This window comes from Pelobates fuscus, chromosome 7, assembly GCF_036172605.1.
Source record: "Pelobates fuscus isolate aPelFus1 chromosome 7, aPelFus1.pri, whole genome shotgun sequence".
Lineage (NCBI taxonomy): Eukaryota > Metazoa > Chordata > Amphibia > Anura > Pelobatidae > Pelobates > Pelobates fuscus.
Window position 1 is genome coordinate 39,817,972 of NC_086323.1, and position 17,300 is coordinate 39,835,271.

Consider the following 17,300-nt stretch of genomic DNA (forward strand, 5'->3'; position numbering starts at 1 on the left):
TAATTATGGATTCTCACTTTAGTATATTACTCTGTTAGTGAAAACCCCTGTAAAATGGTAAATTTCATGAATTCAAAGTGAATTCAAGTGAATTTAAAATTTAAGTCCAAAATAACCAAGCGGAAAACATAGCTTGATATTTGTTTTCAATTTGGCTATTTTGGCCTTAAATTTTAAATTCATCAAAAAGTCGATTAAATTCCGGGCAACTGACACATTATTGAATTGACGTCAAAGTCTTCTTGACATTAAAATTGCTAAAACTGTACTAATGCTTGTCATAGGCTAAGAACATGGTAGATGGTCAGATAAAAAACAGACTCCGAGTGCGTCCACCCTCGAAACCAAATAGAAGAAATATCCAATGATACTGTGTAAATGGACAGTGATTTCCCACAATGCTTTAGGCTAACCTTTGGGCAGATTAGATGGGCCGAATGGTTCTTATCTACCGTAACATTCTATGATTCTATAACCATGCTTTCAGTTGGACTTTTTGGGAGATATTATTCTTAGCAATACCAAGACATCTGTAACTTACCCATGAGATTGACCACTTATGGCTTGTCTATTGGTGAATATCTTATTTTATTTTACAACTGTTCAAAGCATATTTATTTTTAATATCTAGTTTTTTTTGCTATAGTAGCAATAAACAGAATATAGTCACAAGCGCTTAGAACTGCCCAGCTATTATTCACTTCTGTCAGATTGTTTTTTCATATGCAGACTAACTCAAATGTAAACCTTCTAAATGTATTGTGGTTGGTTCTAGGCCTAATTGTACCCAGATTAATACTAGAGGGTCGATTTGACAAATGCTGTCAATTAGAACATTGCATTGTGCTCATTTATTCATCTAATACTAATTTAATGAGCTGTGGCACATTTCTTTGATTAAATCGTTCTTTATAGTCATTTTACTTTGGCTATTAGGAACTTCACTTGCGCTGTTCAGAGTCACCTCTGCCAGCGTTTGTTATTTTTCCACTTAAGATTCCTGATGTTTAAATTACTAGCATATTCCGACTTATATTGAAAATAAATATAAAAATATCATATATTTCACCAGAGTAAACATGAAAAACAGTTTTACCTCATGAATCAATGTCTCTCTACTGTTGTTAGATTAACAGTTCATTTTATTGTACGATAATGGATTTCTTGGCCTTGGGGGTATTGCAGGGTGGGGGTTGTTTTCAACTGAAAGATTTAAATAGGCCACTTTGCTTTTTTAAATAGCACTTATTATCTTATATATCATTAGGCATTTCAGTTAACTGTAGCAATATATGTATTAGATGTCAATTTAACCCAACGTGGACAGCGGTGATAAGTTTATTTTTAAACTGTCCCAGCCAAAGTCAGGATGGATGGAACTGAAGGGTGAAGTTTGCACAGTGAAGGCAACTCCTGGTGCCGGGGTCTGGGTGTTAAAAAGAGCCCGCTGTTTATTAAACATATTCCGTAAGGCTTGACAAAGAAATGTAGGATAGAACACACAGGTACATTGCACCATAACCCCTATATTGGGCTGCAGGGGTTATGGTACATAGAGTGCACCTTTAACTCATACTCCAGAGCAGGCATAAGCAACCTTTGGCACTCCAGATATTTTGGACTACACCTCCCACGATGCTTTGCCATCATTATGGGTGTAAGAGCATTTTGGAGATGAAGTCCACAACATCTTGAGTGCCGAAGGTTGCCTACCCCTGCTCTAGGCACAGGTCTCATTGAATTAACTCTTAAATGTTAATTTTACTTTCCCTTTAAATCCCTTGTAGTTATTCTATTTACATTTTGCAGTTACATCAGTTTTCACGACAAGTTGAAAAACAAATGTTATTTCATTAGCTTTTCATTACCGAAACATAACATAAAACATCCGGACAACATTGTAACCCTGCAAAAGCAAATTGCTCTAACCTTTTCTGCTGTGCACAAAAGAATATCCGCTACTTACCATTAGAAAGAGATGTTACCTTCCTCTTTGGAGAAATCTTTATGTAATCTCCATCCATAAGTGCATGCGGGTGTATGTGCTTCATGTGGTTCGAGTCAAAGGTAAACAATTTGAGAGCTATGAAAGACAGGGTAGAAATTATACATTGCGGGTTTTCATCACTATGAAAAAAAACATGCAAGCATCCTATGAAAAGCAGTGAGCGGTTCACTGACTGCAAATGTGTTGCTTTTTTTGGGGGGGGGGTGGAGGGGGTGATAAAGATGTTTTATATTGAAAGTTTTGTTTAAAAACAGTTTCTTTGAATCCTTAACCTCTTCATGATGGATATTGTTGCAAACTGTCATATTATAGAGGGATTTGCCTAATTCTATGTCAGGCACGTGTTAAAAATGAAATACATTATTTGAATGGAAAAATGTCTTCCGTGCAGCTTGGTGAAATCTACAATTGTCTTCTATACGAGATACAGAGAACATATATACAATATACATTATAGTACTAATTGTATCTTGATCGGAACATTTTGCTTCTAATCTTTGGAATGTCAAGCGAACATTCCTTGGGATATTATTACAGTGTATATTTGTTATTTTGCATGTAGAGGCTACAATCTGTTTGCATATCTAATTCAGATTATAGAAATGATATCATGCGAGGTATGATTTTATTAAGATATGCTCTGAAAAAATACGTGTGCACCAGTGCTGTTAGACAAAAAATGTAATATTGGAAAAATCTGCTGTTGAAAAAATGTCTGTTCTGAAAACCTGGTTACATCATTTTAATATGTACCTGCAGGTGTTTTTAAAGCTCCAAGATGGTTGTTATGGTTATACATAAGTTAACTGATTAAATATAAATGGTCACTTGTTTATTGGCGAAGGGGGAATATCGAATGGGCAAACAGTGTTAGCACTGTGTACGATTTTGCAGATTGTTTTTACAAAATGCAGCTATTTTGATATATGCTTTTAGATCAAAATATGGATGGGAAAATCTAGTGTAATATCCAAACGCAGGCAGATATTTTGACTTACTGGTGCCTCTGTGTCCTGCTGTATCTCAGATAAATTGTTGTTGAGCACATTCATACTATAAGACAACTTTCATTTGCAGGTAATGGGTTTTTCATTACTCTGAAATTCTGGTTACTAATAAATGATGCATTGATGGAGTCTGCCTTTAATGAGTAGGGCTGTACGAATAGGCAACACTCAATATGTTGTTCGTTCCTGGATACTTGACTCCAGAAAGGGAAAGACTGGGAGTCTAGGCGGCTTTTTTGTTAGTAATATAAACAAAGAAATGTCTTTTTGACTCTGGTGTCTAGAATGTTCCTTCAAATATTAATAACACATTTACAGGACTATTCACTAGTGAGAATCGGACGGAATTTAAAGTGAATATCAAATCTCAGGCCAAAAAAGTCAAACTGAAAACTTAGCTGAATTGGAGAGTTTTCCTCTTCTGATCTGTAATTTCAACTATGGGCTTAGGCGCAGTGGTGTATTCTGGTTTTGTGCTGCCCTAGGCATGAAAAACTCAGGCACCTCCCCCCCCTAAATTTAACTTCCTGTTAAAAACCAACACGCTCTTTGCCTGACAGACAAACACCTTCACTGATGAATACACTGACATACACTCACTGACAGATACAGTCATTGTCACACACACTGTTTAGCCAACACACACTTTCACTGAAACATACACACAAACTGACAGACATGCACATTCACATTCACTGACAGACACACACATCCACAGACAGACACACTAACTGACACATGCATTCACTGACAGATACACATACACACTCTCTGACAAGAAACATACACACTCACTACCAGATGCACACTCACTTAGTGCCAGACACACACACTCTGACACAAATATACTCACTGACAGACACACACTGACAAACATACACTCAGTGTCAAACACACATACGCTAACAGACATACACATTGACTGACAGATACACACTCTCAGTGACAGACACGCATACACACACTGACAGACACACACATTCACTAATAGACATACATACTCTCATTGACACACTTTGACAAACACACACTCTCTCTAAAAGACAAACACACACACTCACTAACAGACACAGACAAACAAACACACACACACTCTCACTAACAGACACAGACACACTAGCACACTCACCAACAGAGACACGCTCTCACTAACACTCTCACTAACAGACACACACACTCTCACTAACAGACACACTCTCACTATCAGGCACACACTAACACTCACTAACAGACACACACTAACACTTTCACTAACAGGCACACTGACAAACACACATACACACTCACTGACAGACACATATACACTCAGTGCCAGACATACAGACATACACATTCACTAACAGACATACATACTCTTTTTTTTTGCTGCCCCTCTGAAAGTGCCACCCAAGACAAAAAGGCAAATGCCTTGTCGGCCTCGCGGTAAATATACCGCTGCTTAGGCGTTTAGTTTATGCATCTATAGCACAAATTCGAATTTATAACTGGGAGAATGCTACCTATTCATTATTTCTCCATATTATTCAGTGTGGAGACTCTAGTTATCATAATCATATTTTAAAAGAACACAACTTTACATTTTAGGAATATCTAGAAGCATTCCAGGCAAGCAGGCAAAATGCCAACACTAAATACAAACACACCCCTGTATTCCAACACAACATTAAATAAAAGTACATCACTACATTCCAATGGTAACAGTACATACAAATACTCCTCTACATGCACACACAAATACTCCATACAAAAACATGCTAACATTCAAACGCACAAACTGCTTACAAAAAAAACCTGCAAGGATGGGCACATTTTAGATCCAGAGCTGGCATAGCATCATGGGATTTGTACGAGAGGTGGGCATCTTCCTTTTGGGCATTCTTGCGCTAGAGGCGAGCCGAAAATACATTTCTTGAACCAGGGCCCTCTTTATGCCACCGATGAGCAGTATACTCTGCCCAGCTCTCCTATGCCACTGATGAGCATTATACTCTACCCAGCCACCGATGAGCAGTGTACTATGCCACCGATGAGCAGTATATTCTCCCCAACTCTCCTATGAGCAGTATACTCTCCCCAGCTCTCCTATGAGCAGTATACTCTCCCAACGTTCCTATATCCCAGCTCTCCTGTATGCTCTCCTATAACCCACACTCACTGAGCAGTATGCTCTCCTATAACCCACACTCACTGAGCAGTATGCTCTCCTATAACCCACACTCACTGAGCAGTATGCTCTCCTATAACCCACACTCACTGAGCAGTATGCTCTCCTATAACCCACACTCACTGAGCAATATGCTCTCCTATAACCTACACTCACTGAGCAGTATGCTCTCCTATAACCCACACTCACAGAGCCGTATGCTCTCCTATAACCTACACTCACTGAGCAGTATGCTCTCCTATAACCCACACTCACTGAGCAGTATGCTCTCCTATAACCCACACTCACTGAGCAATATGCTCTCCTATAACCCACACTCACTGAGCAATATGCTCTCCTATAACCTACACTCACTGAGCAGTATGCTCTCCTTTAACCCACACTCACTGAGCAGTATGCTCTCCTACAGTGGCGTACACATGACCCATGGGGCCCCGGTGCGAAAATTTATCTGTGCCCCCCCCCCTCCCGCGGGCCGGGGCAGCAACACATGGCGGCGGGCACCTGGTCGCAGGGGTTGCAGGGCTGCGACCCCTGCGACCGCGGTATGTACGCAAGTGCATGCAGATGCACACACACTTAAAGGACTACTACAGACACCCAGATAACATCAGCTCAATGATGTGGTCTGGGTGTCAGGTCCCTCTAGTTTTAACCCTGCAGCTGAAAGCATAGCAGTTTCAGAGAAACTGCTATGTTTCACTGAGGGTTAATCCAGCCTCTAGCGGCTGTCCCACTGACAGCCGCTAGAGGCGCTTCTGCGATTCTAAGACACTGAATGTCCATAGGAAAGCATTGAGTAATGCTTTCCTATGGGCGGTTTAAATGCGTGCGCGGCTCTTGCCGCGCATGCGCATTCAGAGCTGAGAGGCGGAGGGATCCCCAGCGCCATGGGAGTCCGGCGCTGGAGAAAGGTAAGTGCTGAAGACACACACACTCTCACGAACAAACGCATACACACTAGCTAACAGACACACACATTTACTGACCGAGACACATTCAGCGGCAGACATACATACACACTCACTTACAAAACATACACTCTCACTGACAAACACACATTCACTAACAGACATACTAACACACACACACAAACACACTCAGTACCAGACACACATAGTAACACACTCACCGACACTCACTAGCAGACACACACTCAACAGACACACTCACTGACACTCACTAGCAGACACACACACACACTAACACTCAGACACACACACTAACACTCACACACACACTTACACTCACTCACACACACACACACACACACACACTTACACTCACTCACACACACACTAACACTCACACACACTTACACTAACACTCACACACACACACACTAACTCTCACACACACTAACTCACACACACTCTAACACTCACACACACACTAACTCACACACACACACACACTAACTCACACACACACACACACACACACACACACACTCTAACACTCACACACACACACACTAACACTCACTCACACACACACACACACTAACACTCACTCACACACACACTAACACACACACAAGTTTTTTTTTTTTAATCCCCCCAGCCTCCTTACCTTTTGGAGTGCTGAGGGAATTCCCTGGGGTCCAGTGGTGCTGCTGGGCTCCTGGGCGGCCGGTCAGGCTGGCGCGCGAGGGAGCACTCCCCCTGAGTGCTTCCTCTTCAGCTCCCTCGCGCGCCGAGTAGGGATGCCGGCGCCGGAAGATGACGTCATCTTCCGGCTCCGGTATCAGTGCGGTGCGCGAGGGAGCTGAAGCGGAAGCTCCCTCGCGCGCCAGCCTGACCGGCCGTGGGGTGACAGAAGGGCCAGCCTCGGGGGGCCCTGAGGTGGCCGGCTCCTGGGGCCCCCAGGAGAAGAGGCTGGCCCTGTGGGTACATACAGGGTCGCAGGGGCGGCCGGGCCCCCTGGTGGGCCGGGGCCGGTCGCAGCCGCGACCCCTGCGACCCTGGTATGTACGCCACTGCTCTCCTATAACCCACACTCACAGAGCAATATGCTCTCCTATAACCTACACTCACTGAGCAGTATGCTCTCCTATAACCCACACTCACAGAGCAGTATGCTCTCCTATAACCCACACTCACTGAGCAATATGCTCTCCCCAACTCTCCTGTAACTCACACTCACTGAGCAGCATGCTCTCCTATAACCCACACTCACTGAGCAGTATGCTCTCCTATAACCCACACTCACTGAGCAGTATGCTCTCCTATAACCCACACTCACTGAGCAGTATGCTCTCCTATAACCCACACTCACTGAGCAATATGCTCTCCTATAACCTACACTCACTGAGCAGTATGCTCTCCTATAACCCACACTCACAGAGCCGTATGCTCTCCTATAACCCACACTCACTGAGCAGTATGCTCTCCTATAACCCACACTCACTGAGCAATATGCTCTCCTATAACCTACACTCACTGAGCAGTATGCTCTCCTATAACCCACACTCACAGAGCCGTATGCTCTCCTATAACCTACACTCACTGAGCAGTATGCTCTCCTATAACCCACACTCACTGAGCAGTATGCTCTCCTATAACCCACACTCACTGAGCAATATGCTCTCCTATAACCCACACTCACTGAGCAATATGCTCTCCTATAACCTACACTCACTGAGCAGTATGCTCTCCTTTAACCCACACTCACTGAGCAGTATGCTCTCCTACAGTGGCGTACACATGACCCATGGGGCCCCGGTGCGAAAATTTATCTGTGCCCCCCCCCCTCCCGCGGGCCGGGGCAGCAACACATGGCGGCGGGCACCTGGTCGCAGGGGTTGCAGGGCTGCGACCCCTGCGACCGCGGTATGTACGCAAGTGCATGCAGATGCACACACACTTAAAGGACTACTACAGACACCCAGATAACATCAGCTCAATGATGTGGTCTGGGTGTCAGGTCCCTCTAGTTTTAACCCTGCAGCTGAAAGCATAGCAGTTTCAGAGAAACTGCTATGTTTCACTGAGGGTTAATCCAGCCTCTAGCGGCTGTCCCACTGACAGCCGCTAGAGGCGCTTCTGCGATTCTAAGACACTGAATGTCCATAGGAAAGCATTGAGTAATGCTTTCCTATGGGCGGTTTAAATGCGTGCGCGGCTCTTGCCGCGCATGCGCATTCAGAGCTGAGAGGCGGAGGGATCCCCAGCGCCATGGGAGTCCGGCGCTGGAGAAAGGTAAGTGCTGAAGACACACACACTCTCACGAACAAACGCATACACACTAGCTAACAGACACACACATTTACTGACCGAGACACATTCAGCGGCAGACATACATACACACTCACTTACAAAACATACACTCTCACTGACAAACACACATTCACTAACAGACATACTAACACACACACACAAACACACTCAGTACCAGACACACATAGTAACACACTCACCGACACTCACTAGCAGACACACACTCAACAGACACACTCACTGACACTCACTAGCAGACACACACACACACTAACACTCAGACACACACACTAACACTCACACACACACTTACACTCACTCACACACACACACACACACACACACTTACACTCACTCACACACACACTAACACTCACACACACTTACACTAACACTCACACACACACACACTAACTCTCACACACACTAACTCACACACACTCTAACACTCACACACACACTAACTCACACACACACACACACTAACTCACACACACACACACACACACACACACTCTAACACTCACACACACACACACTAACACTCACTCACACACACACACACACTAACACTCACTCACACACACACTAACACACACACAAGTTTTTTTTTTTTAATCCCCCCAGCCTCCTTACCTTTTGGAGTGCTGAGGGAATTCCCTGGGGTCCAGTGGTGCTGCTGGGCTCCTGGGCGGCCGGTCAGGCTGGCGCGCGAGGGAGCACTCCCCCTGAGTGCTTCCTCTTCAGCTCCCTCGCGCGCCGAGTAGGGATGCCGGCGCCGGAAGATGACGTCATCTTCCGGCTCCGGTATCAGTGCGGTGCGCGAGGGAGCTGAAGCGGAAGCTCCCTCGCGCGCCAGCCTGACCGGCCGTGGGGTGACAGAAGGGCCAGCCTCGGGGGGCCCTGAGGTGGCCGGCTCCTGGGGCCCCCAGGAGAAGAGGCTGGCCCTGTGGGTACATACAGGGTCGCAGGGGCGGCCGGGCCCCCTGGTGGGCCGGGGCCGGTCGCAGCCGCGACCCCTGCGACCCTGGTATGTACGCCACTGCTCTCCTATAACCCACACTCACAGAGCAATATGCTCTCCTATAACCTACACTCACTGAGCAGTATGCTCTCCTATAACCCACACTCACAGAGCAGTATGCTCTCCTATAACCCACACTCACAGAGCAATATGCTCTCCCCAACTCTCCTGTAACTCACACTCACTGAGCAGCATGCTCTCCTATAACCCACACTCACTGAGCAGTATGCTCTCCTATAACCCACACTCACTGAGCAGTATGCTCTCCTATAACCCACACTCACTGAGCAGTATGCTCTCCTATAACCTACACTCACTGAGCAATCTGCTCTCCTATAACCCACACTAACAGAGCAGTATGCTCTCCTATAACCCACACTCACTGAGCAGTATGCTCTCCTATAACCTACACTCACTGAGCAGTATGCTCTCCTATAACCTACACTCACTGAGCAGTATGCTCTCCTATAACCCACACTCACTGAGCAGTATGCTCTCCTATAACCCACACTCACTGAGCAGTATGCTCTCCTATAACCTACACTCACTGAGCAGTATGCTCTCCTATAACCCACACTCACTGAGCAGTATGCTCTCCTATAACCCACACTCACTGAGCAGTATGCTCTCCTATAACCCACACTCACTGAGCAATCTGCTCTCCTATAACCCACACTAACAGAGCAGTATGCTCTCCTATAACACCCACACTCACTGAGCAATATGCTCTCCCCAACTCTCCTGTAACTCACACTCACTGAGCAGTATGCTCTCCTGTAACTCACACTCACTGAGCAGTATGCTCTCTCCAGCTCTCCCATAATGCAACCATGTGGGTCAAGCTTCATTCTTTTGCAGAATGTATTTGAACAAAAATAAAATGTCCCACCAGTTTTAAATATTTAAAAAATATATCCAGTTTTGTGCCTAAATAATAATTCATTGTATATATAATGTGTGCATGATATTAAATGAATAGATATAGAAAAGGATAAACAGAGATGAAATTTGGAGAGGTTTGTATATATTAAAACCATGTTTAATGGAAAACTTAAAGTGTAAGGCTCCACAGAGTAAAAGGCATTGTCACGGAGTACAAATACTTCATATTCTTCCCTTCTGTTTTATTTGGTAAATCACGTTTTCAGAAAATTGCACCAAATAGTTGTGCTAAACGGGCAGCAAATAGGTATGCTTTAGGATCTCAGCAGGTGATCCGATTCTACATCACAAAATCTCAATTTCTTCCAATAAAATAAAAAAGAGATTAAAACTGTTTTTTTAGCATGATCAGCAGTGAGTTCATGTGGCCAAATGAAGCTGCTGATGAAAAACACTGATGTAAAGCAGAACATTAAAATAGTTAATGTTTTGTGCAGGTTTAACATCATAACGTGACTCCTTCGAGCTTCTGGTCACCCGCTAACTGAAAATAAATCTCTGAAGATAATGATAGCTTCAAGTTGATCACTGGACCAGATTACAGCCTTGCACGGATCAACCCTTACAACTACATTAAACCACAAAAATAAACTCATTTATGAAACTGACACTTAAATGTCCGAGCCAAAATATGCAACTATAGGACACCTCCTGTGCTAAGCATCAAGGTGGGAGCAGATTTCATTACATGAGATGGAGTATATATAGCTGTTAATGTTGAGTAGGTTACGTCAGAACCCAGAGGACAGGGGAAAACTCATGAACTATAGATATTGTGGGATGGGGTAAAGTTGCAGCAGTTGGGGTATTACAGTGTATCTGTCATGACGCGCACAACCAGTGCCAGTGAAAACACTAGGAACACTACAGCGTTATAAATACAGGAGTACAAATATGTATTCTTAATGTTATAGTACCCTTGTTGCTGTTTAGATGACCGGGCCAGCACTACCAGGGTTAAAAATTGTGCTTTACTTACCTTTTTTTCGATCGCCGTGTCAGTCTCTCCGCTCAAGCTCTGTTTCTTTGGCTGAGATCATTAATGTTAATGACCTCAGCCAATCCCATAGGAAACAATTGGAAGGCGAGTGTGCATGCATGGCAAAACATCACTCTGTGCCAATCAGATGGTCCCCTGAGACCATCTGACCAAAATAGCAGAGCTTTACTCTGCTAGTTTACAAAAGGGTCTCTAGTGGTTGTCATATTGACCTGAAAGGAGACTTTACCTAATTGATCTCAGGAATTGACAAGAGTAAGTGACGGAACAGTTACAAAGTAAAAAAAAAGTTGTAAAAAAAAAAAAGAAAACGGTAAAAAAAATGGACAACAATAAAAACCTGGAAATTGTAATTAATGGTTAACAGAGATTGAGGAATATGATTGTCATAAAATATATGGTTAGGTATTATTAATTTTCTAGTGATTGGTTTATAACCATGCAATTTAGAAGAATAATTCACACTGTGTCCATGTGTAAGGATGAGGAATATGACTTATCAGTATAACCTTCCAGTTTTTTATTGTATCGTTAGATTTAAGATTTAATTCTATAGAAGGCAGCTTAATATTCCTGCTGATTATACCAGTCTAGAACATTTTCTCTGAACCTGACTCGCGTTACTGTATATATGCCGTTTTTTCCATTTGTGTATGTGAATTGCAAAGAAGAAGCTTGCTGTCTTTTTCTGTAGAAAGGTTACACATGCTACAGACAGTGCCAGGATTTAAACATTCATTTCACAACCAGCTGCTTTCTCTCTTGGCTTCACATTACGTCTCTATATCATACATTGTGTTATTTCCCAATATGTTATTTTTTTCTTCTTATCAGCCCTGGTTCGGTACTTGAGGGAAGAAGGTGATGAAGTGAGGTTAAATGCTTACAGCATCTACATTGTGTTGTCATCTGTTAACATGGTAACACTCAATCAGGCCTTCTAAAAATGGGAGTTTATTAAAGACTGATGTGTTGTTATCTATCTATCTATCTATCTATCTACAGTTTTGTCTGCCTGTCTGTCTGTCTGTTTGCCTGCATGTCTGTCTGTCTGTTTGCCTGCATGTCTGTCTGTCGGCCTATCTATCTATCTATCTACATTTTTTGTGTGTCTGTCTGTTTTCCTGCATGTCTGTCTGTCTGCATGTCTGTCTATCTATCTGTCTGTCTGTCTGTCTATCTATCTATCTATCTACAGTTTCTGTTTGCCTGCATGTCTGTCTGTCTGCATGTCTGTCTGTCTGTCTGTCTATTTATCTATCTACAGTATCGATCTATCTACAGTATCTATCTATCTACAGTTTCTGTCTGTCTGTCTGTCTGCATGTCTCTGTCTGTCTGTCTGCCTGCTTGCCTGCATGTCTCTGTCTGTCTGTCTGTCTGCCTGCATGTCTCTGTCTGTCTGTATGTCTGCCTGCATGTCTGTCTGTCTGTCTGTCTGTCTGTCTATCTATCTCTGCTATTCGTGGCTTCTGAACTGCACTTCAGTAGAAGATGCTCAGATGACAATTTAAGTTGAAGTCAGAGAAGCATAAAAGTGGACCTTAGTAGCAGCTACCTGAGAAGGGTGTACAAACATAATGTACATTACAAAACATGTATCATTAGCAGAGCCCGTGGTAAAAAAAAAAGCACTACTATAGTCACTTGAAAATATAAAAAGAACACTACAACTCCATTATTTCCTTACCCACATCGCTTGCATTGACATCAAACTGCGTGTTTTTTTTCAAGTTCTGTGACAAGTCTAGGGCCGCCTGTTCCATTGTATGAAGGAGCTTTGTCATGCTTTTTATTCTGTTAGCCTCCGTAAGGTTTCTCCAAACTGTAATTTTATCTTTTTCTACAAAATTGTTCACTGTATTAACAAAAGTCTGGCAATATGTGGGGAAAAAAAAGGTTAATTACGTTATACATTGATATTATACATTTACATTTTGCTTTTCATTCTTTAACCCCTTAAGGACCAAATTTCTGGAATAAAAGGGAATCATGACATGTCACACATGTCATGTGTCCTTAAGGGGTTAAACAAAACTAAAAAAAGTCAAATCACTTACTGTAATGGTAGTATTAGTGACTTTCTCTTTGTTCGGCCCCGTGTTATTCAGGGTACTTAGCAATGGATAGGATGCAGTAAGCGCCTCGATGTATGAAATCACGTCTACTGGCAATAGATCTCTCATGGTACTTTTCTGTATTTCCTTTAGAATGGCAATAGGCTCTTTAATGTTGCTGACCTAAATTAGAGAAATGGGATATTTCAATTCCATAACTTATAGAAGCAAAGGAAATGAGTCGCAGTAAATTCAATTTTCACAATTACACAAAATGTTCTAAACACTTATTTTATTACTCTTTACTTTATCTTTACTAAAAAATAGTTAATAAAAATTGCAGATGGGTATTTAAACCATTAAGTGCCTCTCTATTTGGAAGAGACTTGAAAACGTAACACTTTCTCATCAGGTGTTTGTTGTTTTTAGAAAAATTGTTTTTCACTCAACCAAAACTGAATAAAAAAAGGAAATAATTCTTGTGTTGGGTATTTTTCCACTGGGAGTAGTGGTGCCTTAAAGGATCGCTACCGGGTCAGGAACACAAACATGTATTCCTGACCCTATAGTGTTAAAACCACCATCTAGCCCCCCTGGACCCCTCATGCCTCCATGAAAATAGCTAAATCTTTTGGTTGTTCTGGTGACTATAGTGTCCCTTTAAAGGACACATATAATAGTTAAAAGACTATCAGGTTGACGTTGTCCATGAAGGACTACTGATTCTTTGGATTTTGAATGTAAGATAGTTTGAATATTCTTTGAGACTGGAGGCAATTATTACAGTCCCCTCATTTTGAGGTCCAATTAATGGAATTAATGGTATAAAAAAGAAATTCAGAGATTTATCATTGAAGGACATTAAAGGTCACAATAATAACTATATTAGTATAAAAACCCTCTTTGACATGTGGGCAGATATTATTTTGGTAAAATGGTGAAATCACTTCAATTTTGTCACGAGAAGTAGTGCAATTAACAAACAATACGGCTCATCTTTGGGTATAAGTTGTGGTTTTTGTTAACAGCCACCTGATCCTTACCATACTCAAAAAAGTCAGGGATTTTTCATTCTGTGCTCAATTGTAAACAAACCCAGGTAGTGTGAGTGAGTTATAATGGCAACTTGGCAGCCAACGCGTTTTTGCATATTTTTTCCCCCCCAAGATGACTGTTTCAGCAGTGAACTAGTCAGTAGAAAATTTAGTTCAGCACGACCTTTACTGGATAATTAGTATTTTTTGTTTATGCTAAATTTGTGTACATGGTTATTGCTGCTGGCATTTCAAATGAACTTTGCAGAAAATGTTCAAAGATATCTCAAAAACATGCAAATACAACATCCTAATTAAGTATAAATACAATAAAAACGGCAGCGGGTAATATTCACTTCTCCGAATTCTACTTACTTTACTTAAGGTTTGATTAATATCTGCAGCAATGCAATGATCGTCCAAATGACATTTAATCTTTAGGTTTTCTGCAGAAGGGTAAAAACATGCATGTTAAATTGCTATATGAGCTGAATAATTGATTAAACAATGTAAGCTATGTACAAATGTACCATTGCATTGTAGCAAAAAGAATAAATCTGCTTCCAATTTTCACAGTCAGTTATATCTAACTATAAATAGGAGTAACCAAGGTTAAGGCATTGTTCATTCTGTCTAACAATTTTAGGAAAATTTTAGTTGACTCAAATTTTTGAGATTTAGTCGACTAAAACTAGATTAAAACTAAAACAATTCAGATGACTAAAATACGACTAAAACTAACAGATTTTTAGTAAAAAGACTATGTCTAAAACTAAATTGAACATTTCCACCAAAATTAACACTGTACAGACAGGCTGTGGAAGGGGCATAAGAGACAGACCAGGGCTTGGGAGAGAGACACCTAGAGGGGCTTAAAGGATACAAAGAGACACTGAGGGGCTGGGAAAAGGGCAAAAGAGACAGATAGGGGCTTTAACTAAACCCATTAGATTTTAGTTGTGTTGACTAATATCTACTGGAAATTTAGTGAAATAAAATCTACTGGAGATTTAGACGACTAAAATTGACTGGAGATTTGGTCGACTAAAACGAAGACAAATCAGATGACTAAAATACGACTAAAACTAAAAAAAAAATTTTTTTGTCAAAAGACTATAACTAAAACTAAATTGAAATTTGATGCCAAAATTAACCCATTGTTTTTAACCTTACCTGTTTCAAGAGATTTAAAAAAACTACAATATTCTTCTAAGTTTTATCTCCTCTTGACAACAGCAATATGACTTATATACAAAGATCGTATTCACTGAATCGCCACAAACGCCAGTCATTAGGCTTTCATCCAGAATGGAATCGCTTCATAGGAAACAGTAGAGACACAACTCCATTTGATATTCACTATATGACGTGGCAGATTCATGGCCTTTTATGGCATAAATGCTATGCCCAGTAAAACCAGGTTTGTGAGTTCCATCACTAAAATCAACCCTTCAATGCCACAGCGTAGGACAACACAATATGCTGTTCTCACTGAACGTGAATGCAATGGAAGTTGCACATGATGATGAGCAACTGAGCCTGTGATTTTCATTTCTCTCGTTTATCATGGCAGAGGCGATACTCTTTTAGTAGTTAAAATAGAAATAAATAAAAACTGATGAGGGTGTGTGACTTTCGTTCCACTCTTTAGTAATTTATTAAAAGAGTGCAAGAGATGGTGATGCCCCTTATAAAAGGTACAGCCTGCATAAAGGGTCCCAGAGATGCCTCCTGGGTCCTGTATACAAATCATAGCCCTCATAATACCAGTAGGGATAAACTCACGCATTACAGAAACAATAGTTACCCCTAGCTACCCCCACCCCTCTAATTATGTCCATACCTATTCCTTTCATACTAATTAATAGTAATATTTCATATTCATTGTCCATGTCTTGATGGGATATCTTCTATTCTGTTTCCTGTCAACCAAATATCCATTAATCCAGAGCATCAATGTGACAAAACCAATAAAAAAATATCAAATGCACATTTGAAAAAAAAAGCAATTTTCACCTTCTAACCTAAGTGGTTGGAGGGTTCCATGTATTGTGAACACTCAAAGCAGAGGAGACCTGGGCATTTGTTGGACTGTTGATGGGGGCCATGCATTTTATACAGTGTCCATGAGAATAGGCATATCCTAGGTCAGGGGTAGGCAACCCACGGCACTAGTGCCATGCACGGCACTCGAGGTGTCTTTGCACGGCACTCAAGGCTGCTAGAGCCAAACAGGCTCTGGCCTATCAGGAGTCCCAGTAAAACTTCAGATATCTGCTAATCCGAAAAGGTGGTGAAGGACAATCCTCAATTTATGCATTGCAGCACGTAGAGGTAGTGATCTCAGATCACTTCCTCCCAGCACTTGTGAATAGGAAGCCACACTGTAGTAGAGCAGCTTGCAGTTGCTGTTGCAGCTCCTGTCCTTGACATGTACCTGGCCGGACTAGTCCCCACTGGAACCCAGGGAAGCCACCCACACTGCTAGATATATACAGAAATGCAGAATAACCCTCCCCTCATACAAATAATACGGACAGCCCAAACACAAACATACACACAATCCGCACAAACGAAACACCCCTAACAATCCACATACATGCACACAACCCCACATGCAATACCCCAAACAGCCTCCACACACTACCAAACACACACTTTGACATATCCATCCACACACACACAATTCCACAAGCAGCACCCATACACAGCTTACATTCATATGTATCATACACAATACCATAAACTACTCATGAACATAAACAATATAATAGCTCATATACGCAGGGCCTTCTTTAACGCGGGGCAAACTGGGCAGCTGCACCGTGAGCCCTGCTGGCCTCAAC

General features: G+C 42.0%; 1 protein-coding gene across 1 annotated transcript in view; it reads right to left on the reverse strand.

The window, feature by feature from the left end:
• ADGRL4 (adhesion G protein-coupled receptor L4) overlaps nt 1-17,300 on the reverse strand; it is a 160,057-nt gene that overhangs the window by 58,945 nt on the left and 83,812 nt on the right. The window contains exons 5-8 of the mRNA XM_063427971.1: nt 14,830-14,900; nt 13,424-13,603; nt 13,054-13,237; nt 1,967-2,083 (exon numbers count right to left, since the gene is read on the reverse strand). Coding sequence (XP_063284041.1) covers nt 1,967-2,083; nt 13,054-13,237; nt 13,424-13,603; nt 14,830-14,900 — 552 coding nt within the window. The remainder of the gene's footprint in view (nt 1-1,966; nt 2,084-13,053; nt 13,238-13,423; nt 13,604-14,829; nt 14,901-17,300) is intronic.